Source organism: Myxocyprinus asiaticus, chromosome 13 (genome assembly GCF_019703515.2).
Source record: "Myxocyprinus asiaticus isolate MX2 ecotype Aquarium Trade chromosome 13, UBuf_Myxa_2, whole genome shotgun sequence".
NCBI lineage: Eukaryota > Metazoa > Chordata > Actinopteri > Cypriniformes > Catostomidae > Myxocyprinus > Myxocyprinus asiaticus.
In genome coordinates this window covers 15,719,424-15,744,539 of record NC_059356.1, presented here as the reverse complement: position 1 = coordinate 15,744,539, position 25,116 = coordinate 15,719,424, and the positions used below count along the sequence as shown (strand labels likewise).

At 38.9% G+C, this 25,116-nt stretch overlaps 1 protein-coding gene across 2 annotated transcripts in view; it reads left to right on the top strand.

Annotated features, from left to right (window-relative positions):
- Nucleotides 1-25,116, top strand: part of LOC127449950 (inactive rhomboid protein 1-like) — a 69,863-nt gene that overhangs the window by 26,566 nt on the left and 18,181 nt on the right. For both annotated transcript variants that reach the window (XM_051713597.1, XM_051713598.1), the window contains exons 2-8: nt 14,086-14,230; nt 14,473-14,612; nt 20,146-20,359; nt 22,485-22,691; nt 23,203-23,325; nt 23,790-23,950; nt 24,715-24,966. In XM_051713597.1, coding sequence (XP_051569557.1) covers nt 14,114-14,230; nt 14,473-14,612; nt 20,146-20,359; nt 22,485-22,691; nt 23,203-23,325; nt 23,790-23,950; nt 24,715-24,966 — 1,214 coding nt within the window. In that variant the 5' untranslated portion in view covers nt 14,086-14,113. The remainder of the gene's footprint in view (nt 1-14,085; nt 14,231-14,472; nt 14,613-20,145; nt 20,360-22,484; nt 22,692-23,202; nt 23,326-23,789; nt 23,951-24,714; nt 24,967-25,116) is intronic.

Below are 25,116 nucleotides of genomic sequence, written 5' to 3'. Positions count from 1 at the left end.
AAGATCCAGAGGAAAAAAGGGTGGTGAATTATTCAAGGATTTTGAGTCACTAAATAATTGATCAGGTTGATTATTCGCCCTGCCCTGCAATAGTTTCAAAGTAGAACCAAATTCCAAAACACTTGACATCTTAGATTAACCTTATTCTTACACCTGCCATCCTTAGAAGGCTAGAAGGAATCCATATGTGTTTGGAACAACATGAGAGTGAGTAAATAAAGAATAAGTTTTCATTACTGGTTGAACTAATATTCTTAATCAGGAAATTACTTTGTAAATTTATTGATATTGTTCTCTGGAGTCTTTTACATTAATTACTGAAGTGCTGTGACATTTATATGTGGTTTTGAGGTGAAGCCGAACAGTATGATGTTGAGTGGCACTTATGCAGGGAGTCATGCCTGTTACTGCAGTTTAAGGCCTCCTGAGTGATTGTTAAATATATATGAGGCTATTTCTGGAAGGGAGTGTTGAGAACTGTAAGTCTGCACAATGCTGCGAGCAGTGAAAGGTCACTGAACAATATGGCCTCGAGTCTCACAAAACCAGAGGTGGATGTTTCAGTAGTGATTCTGGATTGGATCATAGTGAGTAACAGCTGATGATGCTTAGTATGTGAGTAATTTGCTTGTGATAATGGAATCAGTCCTGCACAAGGCTAATGCAGCCACCGTGGCATCGCTTCAGTGGAGCGTGAGATATAGAGAGAGAATGTGGGTGTTTACGATAGTTAGCTATTTGTTCCTTCTGTTCAATTCTGCATGTTATTAAAAACAAATGTTGTCTTGTTTTGGTGATCTTTAATCAAAATGTAATAACTTGCTCTTTTTCTGAAACAAATTTCCTTTTTTGCTGATGTAATCACGGCTGGCCTTGCTATAGGATAATAACTTTATAGCCGAATAGCTTTTGATGTGTGATTTTATCAAATTTGCATTCAGTCAGGCTTCAGTCTGGTATGAAACTCCACAACCTAGTCTCATAGAATCACGTTACTATACCTACATGTTTGCAAAATTATTTTCACGTGGCTCGTTGTATGTATCACAGCACATTCCTAGTGAGATGAACACTATAGGCGCCTCAACAGAAATTTATTTTATTCCCTTTTTACACAAATCACGAGTAAAACGTCAGATTATCAGCTTGTATACACTTACTTTTCACCCTGTTCCTCATATTATGAGAGCTAAACTAACTATTGTGCATGACTTTAAGATAATGTCATTCCTGCGACACTAGCGACACAAAACGGAATTACAAAAATACACTTTTTCAAAACAGCTTTCTGAATACGCCCCTCATCTGCCGTTGGACGAACAAAGAGATAGTCGAGAGACTGTTGGTGTGGGTCTAAGCGGGTCGCTCTAAACAAACAGAGAAATTTTCAAAGTGCCACAGAAAGAAGTTTTTGAAAAAAATGAAACTAAGAATGGCTTACTAATAGTTGTCTCTGCATATTAAGCAGGAATAGGAGAAAGTATTTTAACAGAAAAAGTTACATACATCAGCTTTAAGGCAAAATATTTTAACATTGGCATTACAGAACCAACTACATTTACAATCTTGTTTTGGTTGTTATTAAATTGCACGGTGACTTAACTGATAAAGTAGTGCGGTTGCAATGCAAAGGACTGGGGTACAAGTCCTGAAGGCCACGCAAGTTGACACGTGAGCCAGAAGTATCATCGAAGCACCACAAAATTACGTGGTTGCTTCAGCAACTGCCCTTTTCATCTCACATTTGCTTTTTATGATGACACTATCAATTAGGTTTAGGGTTTAGGTAGGGATGCCAGTTTAGTTTATTTAAAACGCGATAGAGCATTAACCTAAAAAAATAATCTGGTTGGCAGAACATTTAACTCGCTTTTAGAGTCACACAGTGGAAATTTATAAAAGTAATAACATTTTGCAAAAATTTTGCCACAGTCATGTACTGTAATTTTCAAGAGATCAGGCTGGAAAAATATCACATTACAGAAGTAAAAAGGGTTGTGGACAGGGTTTCACATTGACTTTAAATGCAGATGATTATACAATTAACTGACCATTTGGTATTTTTGAATGTTGTTTTAGATTTGAATTATTTGAATGCTCCCTATGCGTGCTTTAATTTCTTGTGTGGTGCCTGCTGTCATTTTGAAGGAGGCTCAGCATGCTGTGCCTATTGCACACACACACACACACACACACACACACACACACACACACACACACACGTGCTCTTCATAAATCACAATCGAACACTTTGAAGTGTTTACTTTCTCCTATAAAGAGACTGATGTGCTGGTAAGGCACGCTGAGCAAACTTGGGCGAGGGCAGAAGCTCTGCTCAGCCCAGAGACACAGACAGTCCTGCCCACCCCTGCCCTGATACATGATCAGAGTGTCAGCTGCAAAGGATATTCCAGTGTGTGTTTGTATCCTTAATGTAAGATTAAATGGTTTGGGCTGACAGACTGTCACATGTCACAGTGTTAGTCTGCTGTGGTTGCACGCAGAATTGTAATGGGCTCGAGGAGCTTGGGAGTGTGCAGCCTGATGGGTTACTATGTGGAGTATTTCCATCCATTGAGAAGGAGTGCTGTGTGCTGATGGCCTGCTGTGCAGACCCTGGAGGGATGAGTGATCAGCCTTGCCCCTTTCATTTAAAGACAACATGAAAAAAAAATTGCAATTAGATGGCTTTGGTATTATAAATAGTGCTTGCAAAGGCAAGTATCACTATTATTATAAAACAAACCCCTATGTGCAATTACTTTTCAAAGCGATTAAACTTATGATTTTAGCCTGGTGGATAAAAAAGTTTTTTGCTTGATGACATGTTCTTACGGGTGGGCTTTTGTGACTTGGGACAGTAAGTAATCACCTTGCAAACACTTAAAACACCCTAGCAATGGCCTAGCAACCACCAAAAACATCCTTTTCTGACTTTAGCCAGATACTAATCTATTAGAACACTTTATTGACCACTTAGCAATGCCTTAGCAACCACCAAAACAACCTTTTTTGATTGGGACAGCAAGAAATCACCTAGCAACCAGGTAGAACACCCTAGCAACCACCAAAAACACCCTTTTTGGCTTGGGACAGCAAGTAATCATGTAGCAAACACTTAGAACACCCTAGCAAGCACCTAGCAATGCCCTAGCAACCACCAAACGCAACCTTTTCTGGCTTTAGCCAGATACTAATCCCCTAGCAACTACTTAGAACACTTTATTGACCACTTAGCAATGCCCTAGCAACCACCAAAACACCCTTTTTTGATTGGGATAGTAAGAAATCACCTAGCAACCAGGTAGAACATCCTAGCAACCACTTAGCAATGACATAACCACCAAAAACACCCTTTTGTGACTTGGGACAGTAAGTAATCACGTAGCAAATACTTAGAACACCCTAGCAACTAAACAACCACATAGCTTTGTGCTAACAAACACACAGAACACTTAAGCAACCTTAGAGCAACGCCCTGGTAACCACCCTCAAAAGCCTAGCTTTTGCATAGCACCAGTCGCATTTTCTTCGGTAAATGGAAAGATCTTGCTGGTTAATTTTCTTAACAAAGCCTTGGCTACGTCAGCGGAAAAGAAATGTCATCTCAGAGGCTGAGCAAATTATAACATTTTGATGAAAGATTTTGAAAACAAGTTTGAGAATAACATTCCAAGTAATTTATTAAGAAAGTAAATGGGGTCCATTTTGACTTTAAACCTTTCAGAAAATTCTTATTTCTGCTGTGTGTCTGAGTAGAATGTGTCACTTGTTTATCCTTCACAAGAAGAGACAGCATGTGCAGAAGCTTGAGTGAGCTCAGCGTGGCACTGTACCCTTGATTATGTCATTCTGGCAGCAGTGTGCAGTAGCGGCAGAGTCACCTGGCTCTGTTTCGCTTTCTCTCCTCGCAGAAGATGGTCTTTATTTTTAGACTCTGTTTCAAAACTTGTCCACAATCCTCCAGCAAGCTCCTCTGTTGTCAGCCTCGTAATTGGTGAGCTATAAAAAGATGAAAAAGCCTGAATCTGCACTTTATGCACAGAAATACTGCCTCAAGATGGGCTCCAGTAACACAACAGCATGCATGGAAACAAATTTTATTGCTCAGAGATTACTCTTTCACAGTGCAGGAGACTTAAAGGAATATTCTGGGTGCAATACAAGTTAAGCTCAATTGACATAATTTTTGGTATAATGTTGATTACTTTTACTCTTCCTTCCTTTCCTTTAAAAAAAAAGCAAAAATTGATGTTACAGTGAGGCACTTACAATGAAAGTGAATATAGAATTTGTGTTCTCAAACCAAAATGTGCTTCTTTTATAGTGTGACTATCACAACTGTCTGTCTCGTAGCAGTCATGATTACTTTTAATTGTGCATGTAGAGATATTTGAACAGTAGATGTTTACCTGACACAGAATTCCAATCAATACAGGCTTATTCAAGCTGTCTTATTCAGATTTCTAGAAACCGGAATATTGCCTTATTCCAGTTAGGACAATAATACTTTAACATGGCAACTGCATAATCAGAATATGACTAAATTTTTTATTAATCAGAATGGTCATGTTCATGTCAACATGGTCATTGTTGAAACTCTAAAGAGATTCCTACTGTAAGATCTAAGATTCCTAAGGAGAAAACTCGGAAGAAAATTTTGAGAAACAGACTTGAACAACGACTCCTTTTATTCTCCCTTCAGTCCCATTGCTGTCTCGTGGAAACAATTGGAATATTAAAGAGATCTCATTTGTCACTGCATGTTCTTTCATACAGGACTGTTAATTTTAATATGAACTGTGATTTGCATGAATTATGATCTCACTGATTGTGCACATATCCACATGTGCTCTTTTCTTCAGGACCATTGATTTTGTAAGGTCTCTGTATAAAATATATTTATGAAGCGCTAAAGTTTAAAGTACAACTGTCAGTCTTGTTTGGGTGTACAGGGGGAATTCCTTGATTTGTTGTTGGGTGATGTGTTGAGACTAGGCAGATCCACTCGACACACTGCTGGTAGTGTGTGAGAGGAAAGGAGGAGTCAGCCTGGCATGGGCGGAATAACAGCGCTGGCTGCTCTGCAGTATGTGTGCAACTGTGGGAGTTTTAATTCTCTGTGACTTGGGAAAAAAGACATTACATTATAAATGTTGCTGCATTTGAAAGTGGAAGAACTGTGGGTCTAAGAAATTCAGCAGGAATGGGGAGAGAGAAGAGCTTTGGGCCAGGATGTGCTGCCTTTAGGAAGGAAGTGTCCAGTGTTTCAAACACAAAAATAAATGAGGTCATCCATCACTGTGTTCACTTGCTCCCTCTCGTTTAATCTCTTCCTTCAACCCCCAGGGCTCTCTCACCAAACCCTGCTATCCCACATAAACACACACAGAGTTGCACACCTGTATCCATTAAAATCAATGCTCAGTTGGTCACAGGAGCCCCTGTTTAAAAAGTCCAGCTTAGACCCGTAGTAATTTCCATGCTGGTTTATGCAGGATAGTGCTGGTCTAGCTGGTGGACCAGTATTGACATGATGTTCACCAGCAAAGCTTGGTTAACCAGCATGATTTTTCTCGTGAAGCTGGCTGACCTAGAAAGTCTTGCTGGTTAAGCTAGTTTAAAATCCTGTGGGGGCACCAGCACACTATCATCCAGACCATTACATAATGTATGCTGGTAACCAGCTATGCTGGTCTTTTCAGCAGGGTGTCAGTTTGCTTTCTAGAAATGTCTTGGAATTTTCTCATGGGTGTCATGACAGTTGCAATTATAAATGTAGATCAGGCTCCACATGGAGTATCAAGGAATACAAGCATTAGTTCAAAAGAGAGGACGGCAATATAAACTAGGTAGGTAAGGTTTTAATGTTGGCTTGACAAAGCCTTGTTTGAAAGTTTAAATTCTGGAGTTTTGACAGTTGAAATTTGAAATCATGAATATTCTGTGACAGAGTCTTGGCCCATTTGAATATTCCGTCAATGTAAGTCTTTGGGTTATTTCATACACTAAAATGATTATAAATGACAGTAAAAGCAGATGTTACAACAGTCAGATGAAACAGTCGGTTTATTGAACGTAACTCATTTTCTTACTGAAGCTGTGTATGGACATATACTTTCTACGACAGACCTCAAGGGGATAGTACACGATCACACACATACACAGGACAAAGTTACTTTATGAATCTCATCAAAATTCAGTCTGTTGCCATTTTTTATGTTCACGCACTCACGCAGTACTCTGTTGTTATTTTGTTGATCTCCATGTGACAGGGAAGTGGAGAGAACTTTTGTGTGTTTGTGTGTACTTGTGAGTCTGTGTGTGTCTACAGAGCTCCGGTTGAAGAGAATGAGATCACAAACACAACATTCCGTAAGTCTGTGACATCCTCAGCGAAAATAAAGTTGTTTTGAACCGGCTAGTGTCACCTCGGCTTTAATATACTGTTATGAGAAGGATTGTGTGTCGCAGTGTCGAGTCGGGTCTGGTTAGGACACGGTGTGACAGTGGGAATTAGTTTTCTTTCACGGTTTCTTTTCATTAGGATGTGGTATTAGCAATACGATCATAGTAACCAAAGGTAAAAGTAAAACCATGATAACATGGAGAGTAACCATAAAACAAATTATGCAATTTTCCATTCCAAGAAAAACACATCCCAGAATTAAATTGTATTCCCTCATTACACTGATATATTGATTTAAGTTCATGGTAAATATGTTTTAATGTCTGTGGTGTGTGGATTGAAAGCCTTAGATACAATTTCTGTCTGTTCATGGTACAGATTCCTCCTTTATTCCTCTTCAATGCTTTTTAGAATGTCTGGTACATTTTATACCATTTTAAACTAGTTTAATCATCAACACATAATGGGTTTTCATAGAGGTTTTAAACAAATAATCAATGCCGAATCCACCTTGAGCCGCGCTGACTAATCAGGGTAGAGCTGTTTCCTTTCGTGTTTTGAATGTTTGCCGTTTAATTTTTCTCATGCACAACAAAAAACGACAGTGCACAATCAGAGAGTCGGGCAACTTTGTAGTCGCACCAGTGCGACCTTTTGCAAAGTTTAATTGCACTGTTAGGAAATTGTTAGGATTTAGTCGCAGTCTAGAGCCCTGGCACTTCTATCGGTCAATTTTGATTTTGAAAAATTACATTTATTTACTGAAAAATATTTCTAAATTCAAATTACACTTAAAACTAAGTGGTCAAAAAATTATACCAAATCCAAACATTTTACTCTCTACAAATTCTGCCCCTTTTGCAGTGACTTAAAAATCATGATTTTTTTGGTCATGAACTTTATTAATCTCCAAACTGCATATGTAGGATCTAAATTTAGACTTTGTGCTGAAAACAGATGTGCTTCTAAAACATCTTAGCGGATTTACCTATTTCTCAGGAAAATAGCAAATTGCGCGTTGTGCCACTTCATTAACATACAATACACCTACAGTTTACGTGCATCCACCCACAGATAGACAAGTGCAAACACTCCCACCCACGGCAAGAAAATTGTGCTCATAATAAGCGCTCCTAGAACATAGCTCTTAAATCTCATTCACACTTGCATACATTCAAACGGGTCCTTCAAGACACATCACTCCTGTGGTGTAGTGGTGGCTGAATAGGTAGGCATACTGTGAATTTCACAATTCACTCAGCGGAGCTGCGGCATTGTGTCAGTAGATTGAAAAGTACGGGACAATAGCCTACTTGTTTTTCTGGCGGCCATTCGTATCATCGCTCATTTTAGGTGAGCATACGCAAAATTTATAGAAAGATAGGTGCGCATACAGCGTATGCTTGCCTATGCGCTAGACTACACAAGTGCAACACAACAAGTTTGATGTCAGCTAATATTTGGGTGAACTATTCTTTTAACTTTGAATGTTTTCTGTAGATTTTTTTCAAGAACAATTGTATCTGGTTTGCCTGATTGTTCTATATTAGGCCCAAATGGTGGAAATTCTCAGAAAGGAAGTTTCTATTAGTTAGACCTGCTGGTGTTGAGGGTCTGTCCTGAGATGTGGAAACAGAAGGCCTGCTGAAAAGTGCACAATGTGCAGTTCTCCACCTTCCCTCCCCAGAAAAACACACCACACACACACACACACACACACAGACACAGACACAGTTTTTGTGCTACATTGCATGCTACTGTTGCCCGCTTGAACCATGAGCCTTTTTGTTACTACAAAACCTGTCACGCATGACCATCAATTGCCACTCATTCATGAAGTTATTTTATTGAATTATGGCGTGAGAAGATCCCAGACATCACAAAAGAGCACAAAGCCAAGTATACAAAAGACAGCTGTGTCGTATTGGCGGACAACTCAACAGCCATTCTTTCTTCTTTCTTCTTCTTGCTTGTTAACCTATATCTTGAATTCCTTTTTTAATTAGGCAGACACAGCACCTGCAAAGGCATTAGTCTGACTAAATGTTGAATAAAGTACCTTGGTCTTTTGTAAACATCAGTCAAGTTTAAAATGTATCTAGGCCTATACTTTTGTTTTTCAATGGATCATGTCTCGCAACAGGAAGTTTTAGCTTATGGCAGGCTTTCGCCTGTGGTAATGTGAGGGCAGGAAGCTAGTCATGAACAATGTAATGCTGAGAGATGAAAGCTGATATTTTCTTTCTCTTGATGTAATCGGACAGTCAAAACAAATCACTCCATGTCTATACATAAAAAGCTTGGATTTTAAAGAAAAACAGGTTTGCGACACCACATGTGGTCCATCCAGGAAGAGAGAATTGGAAAACTCTGATGATCCCTGCTTGAAAAACAACTTAAACCAGACTAAGCTGGTTTGCTGACCTTAGTTGGTTTAAACTGGTCTTAGCTGGTTTAAGCTGCTCTCCGAGTCTGGCCATTCTGGTCTTCAGCTGGTCTAGACTCCCAGCCTGAACAGCTAAAAAGTCCCCAAAAAAGCTCTAAAACCAGCCAACAGAGCTGATCATCCAGACCAGCTAAGACAACCAAACCATTTTAGGTTGGTTTAGGCTGTTTTTTTTAGCAGGGATGTTATCAAAAGCTTTCTCTCTAGAGCAAATGAAATATGAGTTTTCTCCAGACAAGTGTTCCCTTACAGCTGTCTTAAATGTTTGACATTGTAACATTCTCTACTTTCTTCGTAACTTTGATGCAAGTGACCTTTTTTAAGCTTTTGAGTAGGGCAATTTCCTTTTTTGTTTGGGAGCATAAATCTGCCTGAGAACCTTCAAAGAAGTCTTGTATCCTTTGGACAGCAGCCATGTGTAGAAATCAATATGCAGAATCCCTCCACAAGGATATCAGTCTCATTTAAGGAAATCCTCCCCATGACCTGCCAAACTATCTCCTCAGCTGTAGAGGATATTGAAAAATCCTTCATAAAATGTCCTAATTAATCCAAGTATTAACTAGCAGTACAGTATATCACCCATGGTGTAGATCTGAGGTCTTCAACCTTTTTCAGGCTAAGCACCCCTTGGTGGATAGAGACTGTAAGTGTTGCATTTTAAGGACTATAAGGCGTATAATAACATATGTAGCTTAGAAATAAGGAATTTGTGGAATTCTGTTAATTCTTCAGAGCGAACTTAATGCTGTTTTCCTAAGTATGCTCATAATGTGAAGGAAATGCTTCATAAAGAGAGATTTATTTGCGCATCATACAGACAAGCTAGTATGAATATTTGTAACTGTACTGTATTAGACAGCCTTTGTTGTAGCATACAAACTACAGGACTGCAACTCAAATTGTTTATGACATGTTCAGAACTTCATTGGATTTATGGCAAAGGCAATTAATTGCCCGCCAATGAGCATGTCACACTAAGCAACCCAAGACTTAGCTTGTAGCAGTGTAGACCATGATTTAGCCCAAAGTACAAAAAAAATAATAATCTTTTACCAATTCCCAAAATGTGACTCAGACAGCACAATTGTGGCCGAAACCACTCAGTGTGGACTAAAAGCTCATGATGATGTTTGATGCAGAATTTAGATATGAGAAGAAGCAGATGTGCTATACGATAGCCTGCAGGAAAGGCCTCGGGCACAAAACATGAAATCTTCCTGTCAGTCCTTGAGCGAGAACAGAGCACCATGACCGTTTAATGTCTGTATCAGTATCCATGTTCACCTCATTAATATAGCCACTTAATCAAACAACAGGGCTCCTGCAGGCTGAGTGGAGCCCACCAGCCCCAGGTCTGCACATTGCATTGTGGAATTGTGATAATTATCTTCTACACCCCTGTCATTTGACTCCAGCCCCTGCAGCAGTGCTTCTTGAGAAGCTAACATGCAGAATGTGCCACTGCCTCTCCCACCGGCTGGATTTATGTTGCAGATGCCTAAGGTTAGTGTGAAAGGGGCTGATGTTACATTGCTAGCAATTAATTCCCTTGGTTTCTCTTTCACATCTTAAACATTATAGCACCTACCTATTATAGAAGCATGCTTTTAGGCAAGACTTAATGTCAGTTTCTCTAGCCTGTGCGTGCACTGACACTGTGGCATCTGTCACAAGGCTGCACATGTCTGATATCCCCAGGAGAATACAGTGGGCAGAAGCTCAACAAGGCCAGCTGTGGGTTATGGAACACTCTCCAGTGTTTGCATCTTCTCCCATAAATACAGTCACACACTTTTTAGCTGTGTAAACAGCTGGGCAACTGCAAACACGATGACATGTTTACATTATGAATTTAGCTGATGCTTTTACACAATGTACACTTACTGTATTACAGGGACAGTGCCTGCGGAGCAACCCAGAGTTAAAGAGAGAGTTTAATAGTCCCTTCCACATGTTCCAGTCAAATTAAAATCTAAAGTACATGACTGTACATCAATAATGATTAAATTAATGGTTTTGCAATGTAAGCTTCTTAAAGTACTGTATGTAAATACATTAAGATAGTACTATATAGACTCCAGACACTCCAACTGGGGCTGTCAGCAGGGCTTAGAAACTAAATTAAACATTTTTACTTAAATATTACCGATTTCAAAATAAAGTTGAATTTTAAAGGCATTATTTCAGTTAGGGGAAAAAAGTCACAAGACATTTATTGTTTGTATTGCGAAGAACATACCTGGCTGTTAACAAAAGTGTACTCCATTTGAACTTAAAGTGCATAAAATTGTAAAATCAAAAGAATTAACCACTTCATATTCTCAAATCTTTAGTAAAAAAAAAAGTAAAATGAGAAAAGAAACGCTTCAATAAACTCTGTTAACTTAGTGTTGCAGTGTATAATGGTGTCACAATACTAGCGCAGTACACATGCTTCAATACACTGGCGTTACCACCGTGTTTTTCATTGATTACAGTTGTATGTATGGTAGTAATATTCCCTGATAGTTGTGGTTCTTGGTTGAACTCAAGAGACGCGTTCGAAATTGAACTTTTTTCCTGTGTTTTAAAATGAATTGTTTATGTTGCGAAACGCACATAAGACGCAACAGCAAGACTCAACAGCCAAAGACTTCCACCTGAGCCATTAGTCGGTGCTTGGCATACATCTAAAAATTGAATGGGTTTTTGCATTCGAATGTGCATTGTTATCCTAAATTCAATGAATATTAGAATTTTGAATTTTAATTTCACTGCTTTAACTCCCAACTTCTTTTTTTACCAGGCAAAAGTTTACACATTAGTACATGGGTTTGCTCGAGTTTGTGTGATACAATTAAAATTTTGCGTATAAATGAGGATGTCAGAATGTGACACCATTGATCAAAGACCATTGATGTGGCACAATCTGCCTTGGCTTTTTTGCAAAATCTCACAAGGGCCATATCATACAATCTGACAAGCAACCATTATAAAAGACCTCTTTTAACAGTTGTACACAGCTTAAGGCGATTTGGGTTCTGAAGTACTTGAATGTCAGGATTAGATTTCTTTAATGGTTCTGATGGGATATTGAACCTGGCATGTGGTGCCTTTAAGTTCTCCACACAGCTCTGTGGTGGCAAACCAGTGGCATGACCCGACAGGGGTGTCCTTAAAGCTGAGGCTTTGTTCCTGTCTGCTCTGTAATCCTGCAATCATCACAGTGCATGCAGACTGAAAGGCCAGTAATGATATCAGACCACATTCCTCTTCAGTAGGCAGGCACTTTCTCATAGACAAGGAGAGCGTTTAACCACGGCACAGATGCAGGAGTTCTTTCTTGACTGGGGGCCTGTTGATAAGCAACTAATACATTTTACAGTAAATTTACAGTTTAAACTTACACTCTGATTCTATGAGATTCAGGATTTATGAAATTCTGTGTAACTGTTAATTTCTGTGATTTGATTTGTTTCACAGTGGCTTCCATCATCACTCCATCATGAGGGCTAAATAGATTAGTGTTGTATTAAATCTGTTTTGCTAAGTGTAACCAAGAACAGATTTAGAGGCCTTTCTGAGGGGTGAACATATAGCTCAGAAAGCCTTTGCTTCTAGATAACTCCCTTGACATACATACATACATACATATATATATATATATATATAATAAATGGGTTTCAGAAGACTAAGTTGTGTTTTGAGTATTTACACAGTTAATTATGATGGTTCTAACAATCGTTAATCATTCTCTCCATTCTTCTTTTTAATAAAGGCAATTAAATCTTGCAATCCAAGGCCTTGCTGCACTGCAAATGATCCCCTCTAGACAAAATGAGTTCTGAAAAAGAACTCTGTGTGTTCCAGATGATTACAAGAACTTTAAATATGTGTAGTGGAGCCCAAACCTAGCAGACCTCTATTGAGCTGCCTATGTAGGCAGCATTTCAACACAATAAGTGCTTTCTCAATGCAATGACTATTCCAAATGGTGAGCAGCATACAGAAGTTCTATGTATATATGTAATTGTGTATGCCCCATTAGCTTAGTAACCAAGTTCCAAATCGGTCATTTATGAGATTGTATTTCAGTTACGATGCAGCATTAGATCATGCCCACACTAATTTGATTTCTATTGAAAGCTTTGTTTTCAGTTTCCTATCGTCATCAAATATGCAGTTATGAAGAGAGTTTTCGAAAGACTCGATTTTCGGTGGAGGAAAATGCGTTTCGTAACAGTGTGGATGAGAGGCTGGAAACTGGTGGTTTTCTTAAGCTTTTATTGACAGTTTCTGTACTGATTGCACACTGTGGTGTTCTGGAACAGTCCGCACAAGCTGTGTAGACTAAAGCATGGGAATATGCAGCAGGAACACAAAAATGGTGGCCTCTCTCAAAATTCCTGCTCAGCCACAAAGCAGCACTTTTAATGAGAGGGTGGTATAAAGTCAGTAGCTTTAAACTTAATCTACTGACAATAAACCGTTCCACCCCCACAGCAGAAACATTTACTTGTCAGTTAAGTGGCTCTGAGTGTGAGTAAAAGCAAACATATGAGAAGACTGTTATTTTTACAGTTTGTGGTTTACTCCTCGGCAGCAAAATGGTTTACTTTTTTTGTCTCAAACTTTATCTTGTGGTTATTTCAGACTGCCATCTTGTGGCATAGCAAGTGCCTTTACTGTAATTAGACAGTAGACTATATTAGAATTAGACTTTTACTGTACTGCAGTATGCAGTGTGTGTAATGTGAGTAGTATGGAAATTTTCTCTATGCATGCATGCTCTGGTTGTACACTTGGATGTTGACATCATCTGTGTAACTTGCAACATGCAAAAAAATGAAATTTTTTATTACTATTTGATTATTTGACTGTCAAAAGGTAAGAAGCAACATTGCTGTCATGACTGCTAAAAGTTTACAATTTCACACAAAATTGGATTAAAATGACCATTTAAATGGACACCACTCATTGTATTAAACATGCAACATAATGAGGCCAAATGGCAACAATGTAACATAAATGTTAATCATACATATCATATACAGGTGCATACTGTGTCACATACTATTTAAAAAAAATATAGTAGGCAGTATACAGCATATGCTATGCAGTAAGCAGTATGTTAATATTCTATTATTCTGTGTAACTATAGTCTTTCATAGGCTTAACTTTGACAGATTAACTGCTTGAACTCTTGAGAATTCACATCTCTTTCTTTATCTCTGTGTCTGTCATGTAGCTGGCAGGTGTAAGGAGAGGTAGGCAGCATGGCTGAACCCAGACGAGACAGCACCAGCAGCTTGCAACGCAAGAAGCCGCCCTGGCTTAAACTGGACATTCCTGCAGCTCAGGTGTCCCTGGATGAACCACACACTTTTGTCCAGGTACGAGAGGTGTTGTATACCTCCACCTTCTTTTTATCTCGCACTCCATACTGTTCTTTCCTAGCCTAAGCTGGTTTGATGGTCTTAGCTGGTCTCCCAATCTGGACAAACTTGTCTTGCATTTGTGAGTTGCTCAAGCTGGGAGACCAGCTAGACTAGCTTAAACCAGACTGACAAACCACACTTTTTTTATGCTGAGTGAAGCTCTGATTTCCAATCCTGTCAATGTCCCTCTGTTGCAGCCAGTGAAGAGGCATGGTTTCCATCGCAGTGTCAGTATGCCTGTGGAGACGTCCCATCTCCCCTCCCCTCCACGTGACCTCTTTGACCCCCGGCGAGCCGCTTTCCAGCGTCAGTCTTCAATCACTCAAACCATCAAGAGGTAAGTGAGGTATTACGTCTGGTTGTTATGGACCTTAATATACTCTTTCAAAAGTTTTAGAGGTCCCGTTTTTATGGCACTATTCGAAAACCTTAAGAACTGCCTACTGTCTACTAACTGGCATTTTAAGGCATCATAGCAAACGCTGTTCCAAAAGGTAGCTGCCTTCTAAGATACCTGTTTCCAATCAAGGTACAAAGTATAAAGCAAGAGAAAGGTCAATTTTCTAAATACAGTTTGTTCAATAAATAAAATATATATAATAAAAAGGATCTAATGCATTCAAATTTAATGATTCATTTAATTACAAATATACTATTTTACCTAATGTTGGTGTATGCTGTTTACTTTTATGTTATCAGAGTACTGCGTTGTTAGCTTTGCATTATAAGCCAAACCCTAATGAAGTCAACTGTTGAGTCTACCATTCACTTGGAGAAGTGCTTTTTGATTGATGCCTATGAGTTGCATTCCAATTCTCTCATTTATAATGTTCCTTATAATTTAAGGTAGGACAATGTCTTAGAAGGCAGCTGTATATGTAGGTAGGAAACAGAATGGCAGCTCGCTACACTCAAAACAAATTACCGTTTTTCTGAACATGATTCAGTATATATAGTGGTTCCACATGTATGAAATTAGTTTTCTTAAATTAAATTTACCATGTTATTTCAACTTAATACTTCAAGAAGAGGGAACCTAACTGAATTAAATAAACCCAACAAAATGTAACATGTCAAAATAACTTGAATCAAAATCTTTTAGTGATATGCTAGCTAGTGACCGTAAATGTTAGCATGCTAAGTACATACCAGGGGGGAAGCACTACTAAGTACAACTTTGTGACTATGCTATGGTTAGCTCAGTAATTGCTCAGTGGATAAAGCAATATGCCAAATATTCCAAATGTATTGGTCCTCATTCTAGGCTCAAGTTCCACTTTTTACCATGATGGTAACCCCCAAAACAACAACATAACAGAAAATCTTCTGTTATGTTCTGTTATAACAAAACATTAAAAACTAACAAGTCTCCCCCTCATATTCATCACAACCCAAATAGATTAAGTAAATCTGACAAGACACTTTTTTAATTTAATCAAATCAGGTAATTTCCCTTTACTAATTAATTTTGTTTTAACCTTGTTACAAGAGTTGTACTTGGTGAAATGTGCATAAATTTAGACAATTATCTTACATTCTTTGTTTCCATCAGTGATTTGTGTGTGTATTTTGATTCAGTAGTATTAGAGAATGCTGTGGCACTTTTTTGGTTGTAAGCTGATTTTCCCTCTTATGATTTGTTTGCTGAGATTGTTTTGGCCTGAGATGTAATGAATGTGCATGTGAGTCCATGTGCTGGAGGGTTTGAAATTCCTCATTCCATGGCTCCATTCTTCATGATAACCAAATCTGAAAAGAACCAGTGTCTGTGTACTTGCTGTTTACATGGTTTCTTTTTGGACGATGCTATTTTTTCAGCCTTGTCCTGTGTATTTATGCTCACGTGTGTGTGTGTGTGTGTGTGTGTGTGTGTGTGTGTGCGTGTGACTAGCACATGTCTCCAGCATTTTCTCGCTTATTATCTCCGCACACTCTAATTAAAGGAATAGTTCACCACAAAAATTAAACTTCTGTCATAATTTACTCACTATCTTGCCATTCTTAATGTGTATGGATTTCTTTCTTCCACTGACACAAAAGGAGAACTTTCTAAGAATATCCTGACCGCTCTTTTTCATATAATGAAAGCGAAGTAGACATGAAATGGTTTCATTGAAACAGTTCATTGAAACTGCAGTATCATTGAAACTCAGTCCCCCTTTGCTTTCATTATGTGGAAAAGAGTGGTCAGTATAATCCTAAATTCTCTTTGCGTGTTCCATGGATGAAAGAATGTCATATGCGTTTGGAATGACATGAAGGTGAGTAAATGATGACAGAAATGATATTTTTGGGTGAACTATCCCTTCAGGTCTGCACGCTCTAAATAATAAGCCCAATTGTGGACCGATAACCCTCCAGCTAGAATGCTCTGTTTCTGCTTACCTTGCTTTCTGGCACTGTTAATCTGTCTTCCAGCTGTTCTCACACTCCTTCACTCTTTTCTTTTTCTCTTTTTCTCTCCTTTCTTTCATTGTCCTGTTCTTCCTCTTCACCCACCCTCCGTCCTCTCGCCTGTCCATAGCAGCAAGAGGGTGCACTTTGAGAGGATTAACACTGTGCCCATTAAGGGTCACCGCGCAGGGCGCCATGGGTTCAGAAGGCATCAGTCCCTCTCCAGAACCCTGCTCAGGTACAGACTGCAGGAGGCCTGGCGAGGAACCTCGCACACACAGGACACACAATGAGGGGGAATATAATTCACACGTCACAGAATGGTACTTAGTTTGGTTTAGCTTTTGAAGTTGTAGTTGTAGTAGAAGTGGTTGTCATATGGAAAAGTAGGGCCGGGGACCACTAGGGGACCTCAGCACACTTCCAAAGAGGCCTCGAATTTCTTTATCGGCATGTATGGTTCCATGAAGGACCTTTAATATCCATGGAACTTTCCCATTGCACAAAAGGTTCTTTAGACTATAAAATGGTTCTTAAAAATTTTTTCTTTTAAAAACTTTTCACTGAAAGTTTCTTTGGGGAACCGTAAATGGTTCTTTTATGGCATTGCTGTAAAAACCTCTTTTTGGAGCCTTCATTTTTAAAAGTGTGGAAAAGTCATGGACATCAAAAGATAGGTCGAAAGGAAAGTCACCCTGGAGTAGAGATCTGGGTAGGGTTGCACCAGCTGTGCGAAAGGTTTCGCTTAAATTTGGGCATAAAGTTCAAACTAGAGCTTAGGAATTACTAGTTAGTTAGTAACTAATTCAGTACTTAATTTGCACCACCTGTTCTTAATGAAAGACTTAGCTAGTATGTCGTAAGCTCTCCGTAAAGCAACGCATAGTTGTTTACCTTTATTGATCCAATAAGCAGCCTTCAAATTTCTCAACAGAAGTGTTGAAAAGACGTGCTTTTCGGATTTATCTTATCACGGTTGATGTTCAAACCTTTTTTGTCTCACATAACTGTTAATGGTAATAAATTACACTTCACTTGAAATACAATATATAAAAAATAAGTAAATAAGCCTAAAAGAAATAATAGGCCTATAATTAAATATGTAAATAATATGCAGGTACTGTATCTAACAAATAATATCTAATCAATAAGAGGTAGTACATAAATAATTAACAACTGGAAAAATGTAACATTTATTTAATTGAATATATTTTGTATGTGTTCTTTATAACCGTGCATCAAAAAAAGTGCATAATTTAGATCATTTTCATGCTGAGGAGTCGCCTAAGAAGTCGAACGAAATGAGTATAAATGTCAGCATTATCATGTGTGTCTAGAGGATTGAAGTCTGCCGTGCAACACATGAGCTTATTGGTGTAATTTAATCCGTTTTTATTTTCATTCTAACCGTTACTGGTCGGAGGCTTCTGTAAATTTTTACTTAATACATAGGATTAAGTTTCACATAAGTTTAATGGTGCAACACTCAAATATATAGTAGTGCATAAATTGTAGCTTAGTACCCATTTACGCTACAACTAGGCTAAGTTGTATGTTACGCAGTGGTGCTGCCACCTGCCCCTGCTACCCGACTTGAACTCCAGTGGGACCCGACAAACTCTGGCTAATTTTGGTCAGTTTTTGAATAACGCTGAGTTTGCATTGGGTTTGGGTTTGTAATTAATGGGGAAAAAATCACATCCCCTCAAGCATTAAATATGGGAGAAGAGGCATCCCATACGGGATATCTTCATTTCAGCCCAAATATGGAATGTCTCTGCTAATATGGGAAAGTTGCCAACCCTAATTTCACCATAGCACAGAAAGACCCATCAAATGAAACATTTTCTAGCATTATACCTCAATGGATGACAGTAGGGACAAGGATGTAACCAAATATTCAAGACTGGGATTAGCAAATGTAAAAGTTTAAGAACCGGCAATTGAAAAACCCATGTTGATCGACCACTATACTGAATATTGAAGGGAATGTGTTTCCCTCAATTGTCTATACAGTGATTACAGCTCTGGGATGGGTTCATTTTGTGGCATTGTCCAAAATCATTGAACATGTTTCAAATGTTTTTTTGCATGGTTTGAATTCAGTTGTCATGCCTTACATAACTCCAACCTTCTGTCTTTTGTTAGAGAGGAATTAGGATTCTTCTCTCGACTGTTGCAAACTGACAGGCTTTCACTGTCTCTGACCGTTAAAACAAAAAAATTCAGCTCAGCTCATTGTAGCCATTCTTCTCAAGTGAACTGAGCTTATCACAGAATCATCCCAAGCCTGTCAATAAAACCTACATACTTCAAATTGCTTTATGAGCCCACGGCACATTAATCTATATTTTTACACACTTTGACGCTGTGCCCGGACTGGCAGGGTTTATTTGTTTTCCTTCAGATGAAATAGAGTAAGCCGCAATTTGAGTTGTGTTTGTTGACAGAGCGTCAACTCTCCAGTGAATCAGAGATAGGGAGATTAGATTAGATTCCAGGTGTTCCAGTGAGTTCTATTAATAGCCACCCAAGCATGATGTGAAAACACACTGGTAATGTTCCAGGACGATGGTAAGCATTGGGAATCTTAATGATACAAAAATTAAGGCCACATCCACATATACAAAATGGGAAATGCATACCGCTACATTACTGTAAGTTTAAGTTGCATCGAACGTCATACAGTACTCAACCCCTCTGGAGGTTGTTGTGACTTTCATTGCACATGTGGGTCTAAAATATGATTTGTCTAAAATATGGTTTGTAAGCATGTACTAAATATGTACCATAGTTACTTTGTTCTAAACCCTTAACTGTAATAACTTCAGTGCTACATGAATGATGCCTCAAATTATGTGGCTTGTTGAGAATTGTCATAGTGATTGAAAAAAAGCCAAATCATGGTCATTGTAAAATGACTCACTATTTTACTCTAGTATCACATTATTTTGTAATGTGTCGTAAGATATGAGATAAAAACACATGTTTTTTGTGGAGGAGGCTGTATTTACTGAACGTCTAGCTCAGTGTATTTACGTCATGATTGCATCAATTTATCTGTTTGACTGGCACATGAATCATATTTCAACTTGCAAAATGTGTCTGCAGTTAAACCATGAAGATGTGCTTCAGATATTAACCTAGTTTATGTAATGGCAATGCCAAGTAGCTGTGCAGAAAGGGCATTAGTCTAGCTGAAGCATTAGTTTGCACTGAAGCATGTCTGGGCATGTCCCTACCCTGTTTCCTTAGAAGTTTCTCACAATTACCTCACCCAACTTTCGTAAATGTCATTTATACACAGCTGGGAGGAAGCTTCCATTGCAGTGTGCACAGTTATTGTACAAGGACACATCTGAGTGTCTACAAGCACAGCAGCAGGGATGAAAGCGAGTCAGGAATCACATGCGTGTGTGGTCTCTGTCTCCGGGTCAGTGTACTGAAGCTAAACGCATTGTGTTGATTGCTCTCAGAGGCACGGCAGACTGGTTCGGGGTCAGTAAGGACGGCGACGCCACACAGAAATGGCAGAGGAAGAGCCTGCGGCACTGCAGCCTGCGATACGGCAAGCTGAAACCTCAGGTGATCCGTGAGATGGAGCTGCCCAGCCAGGACAACATCTCTCTGACCAGCACAGAAACACCTCCACCTTTATATGTACCCTCATCTCAACATGGCATGCAGAAGGTACAGATTGCTACACATCATCATTAGGATTTGAGTACCAGTCAAATGTTTGGACACACCTACTTACTCTTATGTGATTATATTATTATTGTCCACATTTTTGAATAATAGTTAAGTCATGGTAAGGATGAAATAACACAAATGGAAGGATGGGAATGTGAAATGATCACTCTGGAGCTGCAGGAAAATGATGTCCTGACAGTGCTGACTATCCTGAGCTGTGACTTGATTTCACTGATACTTTTGATTGGCCATCAATGGAGAAAGGTGCTTTTTGCAGCTAGATGATGTAGTTATGTTCCATTTAAAAATATTTTTTATAGAAATTCCTTTGTACTAGGCACAGTTTATTTCGCCTACAAAACTAATTTCATGCATTTAATCATAAGCCTTTAGATTAAAAGGTTTTAAAGTGTCATTTTGGGCACTATGCTGTATTGACCTGTTTCATGTGATGTCACTGTATGATTGTGCCGCCATGTTTGTGACCAAAATTCCATATACCTTCAAGGTGCTGTGCTGTGGGATATGACAAAAGCGTCCTGCAGGAGTTAAAAGTAGCTCTTACATTCATACAAATGGGATCAACGCAGAGGTATTGTAATTTTGTGACCAAATCAGATCAGAAAACAATACAAAACATTTGTAACATCTGAACGAGAGATGTTTATAGTGATGTACCAGTGGGCGTGTGTACTCACCGGTCACACATCGGACTTGCCGACGTACAGTGATGAATCGTGGATAAAATAAATTTAAATGTCTGCAATCCAAGTCCAATTTGACAATATTTGGGCTGTCTTCAGACCTGTATGAACTTTTCCTGGGACTTGGCATGGATCAAAAGCAATTTTTTATGTTTTTCTTGATATTGTTTTGTGGTTGTTTTTCCATTCATCGGCATCAATTCCTCCCGCTGATGGTCACAAATATGGCAGCTGCGTGGGAAAAGTGACGTCACTGAAACAGGTCAATATCAATCATGTGGCATATGTGTGAAGAGTGAAGACGATAGAACAGTTTGCAAATCTGCAAAAATATATATATATTTTGTTCAAAAACAACGGTGAAGCAAGGCACATACAATAAAAGTAAATGGGTCCAGTACACAAAACATTATATATACGCTGTTTCAAAAGTATAGCCACAATACTTAAGCATAATACGTGTTAACATGACTCTAGTGTGATAAAATGGTTTACTTACCTTGTTTGTGTAAAGTTATCCAGTATTTTAACTCCCTTTTTATGTTGATGTAACGGCGGTAAATGTTGGTGTAAATCCCAGAAATTTTGGCATGATGTAAAGTATACCAAAAAGAGAGCTGACATGAATTTGAGTTTTCGGTTTTCATCATTTTCTTGTTTTTGAACAAGCCATCATGTTATCTGATCCATTATCAGATGCAGCATGAGAAGATGCGATGGAATATGTGCACCGTCAACTGAACAGCTTCCCCAAATACACAGCTGCTTCATGTTTGGAGCACAACAGCGGGCGCCCAATGGAATGTGGTTCATACTTACGAGTGATTTCGATCTTACCACGGTGTTTCGTGTAAAAGCCCCACGCATTTCTGTTACCCGAGTGCCTGCCCTGGTCAGCTGCATGATCATTAATGAGACAGCGCAGTGATTGGATGGAAGCATACCCTCTCATGAACAATGTGGACAAACGCTCAGAATGTGTACTGTCCTACCAATCATAACTCAGAGTTTACGCATATACCTCATTTTTGAGACACAGACATTACTTCAACTTTTGTTTTTAAACCCGAAGAACGAAATAGCTCAATAAAAGAAAAAACAACAAAAAAAAAAACACTTTCTTCTTGACAATAAACATAATGAGTGATTTCATTGTTTTCAATGATGTGTAACTTGTACATATCTGTTAACATTTAAAAAAAGAAAGGTGTTTGGGGTTTCATGACCCTTTAAAGATTCTGAGAAACGTAAATTCAGTCAAGTGTGTCCAAACCCAACTGGTTTGTTTGTGTGCACCTGTTTTTTAGTGTCTTATGTTTGATTGTGATTAATCACCAAAAATGTCCAATTCTTTTGAGAAAGGATTCTTTCAATCATAATTCCTCTTTCAAAAAATGCGTTGAAATGCTTTTGTTCAGATTGTGGACCCACTGGCACGAGGGCGTGCATTTCGCATGGTTGAAGAAGTGGATGGCTACAGCGTCCCTCAAACTCCCGTCACACCCGGCGCTGCGTCCCTCTGCTCCTTTACTAGCTCACGATCAGGCCTGAACCGCGTCCTTTGCAGACGCAAACGTGAGTCTGTGGCCAAGATGAGCTTCAGAGCAGCTGCAGCACTGGTCAAGGTGAGCAGGGCCCTTGGTAGGTTATGGTCAATTAAGTTATTAATTTACCTTGGAGCAAATGTCCTTATGAAATTATATATTGTTGTTTAATCCACAGCAAACACCGCTCAAGACTTATTGTAGGATTTGAAAAACAAGTATCCAAATATATATCCTTTCTGGGTTCCTAAAGTAACCCTGCAAGAGCATTTTACCATATTTTAGTTAATTTCTGTAAAACTGAAACACACAGGACATCCATAGACTTGCTTTACATTAGAAAAGAGCAAAGCTTGATCAGTACTGGTTTAATGCAGGGCTTAGTGAAAGGTCAACTGAGGCCATTTAAGTTTAAGAGAATCTGTAAAAGAGGTCGGAGACGGAGCTGGTATTCAAGTTACCACAAAACAAAGTTTCTCTTTGCATTCCTCATCATTTTAGTGATTTATTCCAAGTAAATAGTCAGTTTCATTCAGTGTTACTCAGGAGTCTATGCTGATTGATTATGTGGTTGTTTATGTGTATTTTCTAGGGTCGCTCACTGCGAGACGGCACAATAAGGCGTGCTCATAGACGCAGCTTCACACCTGCTAGCTTCATTGAGGAGGATGTTGTGGACTTCCCTGATGAACTGGATACATCTTTCTTTGCTAGGGTAATCAAACCATGCTAAACACATCAGTATATATTCACATTACTATGTGGCCAAAAGTATGTTGACACCCAAACACCTCATCCATATGTGCTTGTTGAGCATTTAATTTCAGAACTTTTGGCATTAAGAATAGGTTTGTCCACTACAAGCAGCTTTCACTTTTCATGGAAGGCTTTCCACTAGATGTAGGAACATGGCTCAAAATCTGTGTTCCACTTCAAGCCAAAGGTGTTCAGTGGGGATTTCAGGGGGAGGCTGAACTCCTCTACACCAGACTCCACATTAGAAATCATTTATAGACCTTGATTTTGTCATACTGGAACAGAAAAGGGCACTTCCCAAACTGGTATTAACTATTAACTGTTGTTAATTAGAAGCGGGTGTTCACATACTTTTGGCCATGAGGTGTTTATTTTTTGTAATTATTAATAAGCCTAATATTTGATTATTCTGTGTGGCCACAGGACATTCTGATGCAGGAGGAGATGTCCACCTTTCATGATGAGGTGTTTGAGTCTCCATCAGACTCCACCATGAAGGACATAGATAGCAAACAGCTGGACGAGTCTGAGCTCACTGGCAGCGTGCTGGACAAAAGCGAATTAGAGAAGAGCCACTTAATGCTGTGAGTTTCACACCACAAGGATACCACAAGGCATTGGAAGACCTGTAGAGATAGAGCTATTTTGTTTATACTGCAATATATCTGTGGTACGATTTTAAAGGGATCGTTCTCCCAAAAATGAAAATTCTCATCATTTACTCACCCTCATGCCTTCCTAGATGTGTATGACTTTCTTTCTTCTACAGAACAGAAATGACGGTTTTTAGAAGAATATCTCAACTCTGTAGGTCCATACAATGCAAGTGAATGGTGGCCAGAACTTTGAAGCTCTAAAAAGCACATAAAGGCAGCATAAAAGTCATCCATAAAACTCCAGTGATTAAATCCACATCTTCAGAAGCAATATGACAGGTGTGGGTGAGAAACAGATCAATATTTAAGTCCTTTTTTATAATAAATCAACACTTTCACTTTCAGAATGTGAAATAATGTGAAAGTGGAGATTTATAGTAAAAAGGACTTAAGTATTGATCTGTTTCTCACCCACTCCTATCATAACGCTTCCATTTTTGTGTAAACTATTCCTTTAAATAATCCAACATCAAGCAGAAAATTGTAGTCATGGATTGTAGATGTTGTATGTTTGGAGCTGACACAAGGTGGACCTAACAGTTCTGTTAACTGTCCTGGTGGTTTTGCAAATCTCAGAACGGCAAATCGTAAAATATCGGGCAATTAATTGGCTTGGCCAAGATATTAGTCTAGAACTATATACAGTACAAATATGTATACAGTCTATAATTCTGTCCGTATTCTTCAAACAGGCCTCTAGAGCGTGGCTGGCGGAAGGTTAAAGAAGGAACATTGGCACCCCCTAAAGTCAGACTGAGGCAGGAGGTTGTGAGTGTGAATGGTCAGCGGAGAGGACAGCGCATTGCCGTGCCGGTCAAGAAGCTCTTTGCTCGAGAAAAAAGGCCGTATGGATTGGGCATGGTGGGAAAGCTGACCAACCGTACATATCGCAAGCGCATTGACAGCTATGTGAAACAACAGATAGAGGACATGGATGACCACAGGCATGAATAATCACATAAATTCAATCTCTAACAATCTCTTCAGTAATATTTTTTGGGTAACACTTTACAGTAAGGTTAATTCGTTAACAGTAGTAAATGCATTCGGTATTATGAACTAACCATGACATTTTTTTTTTTTTTACAGCATTT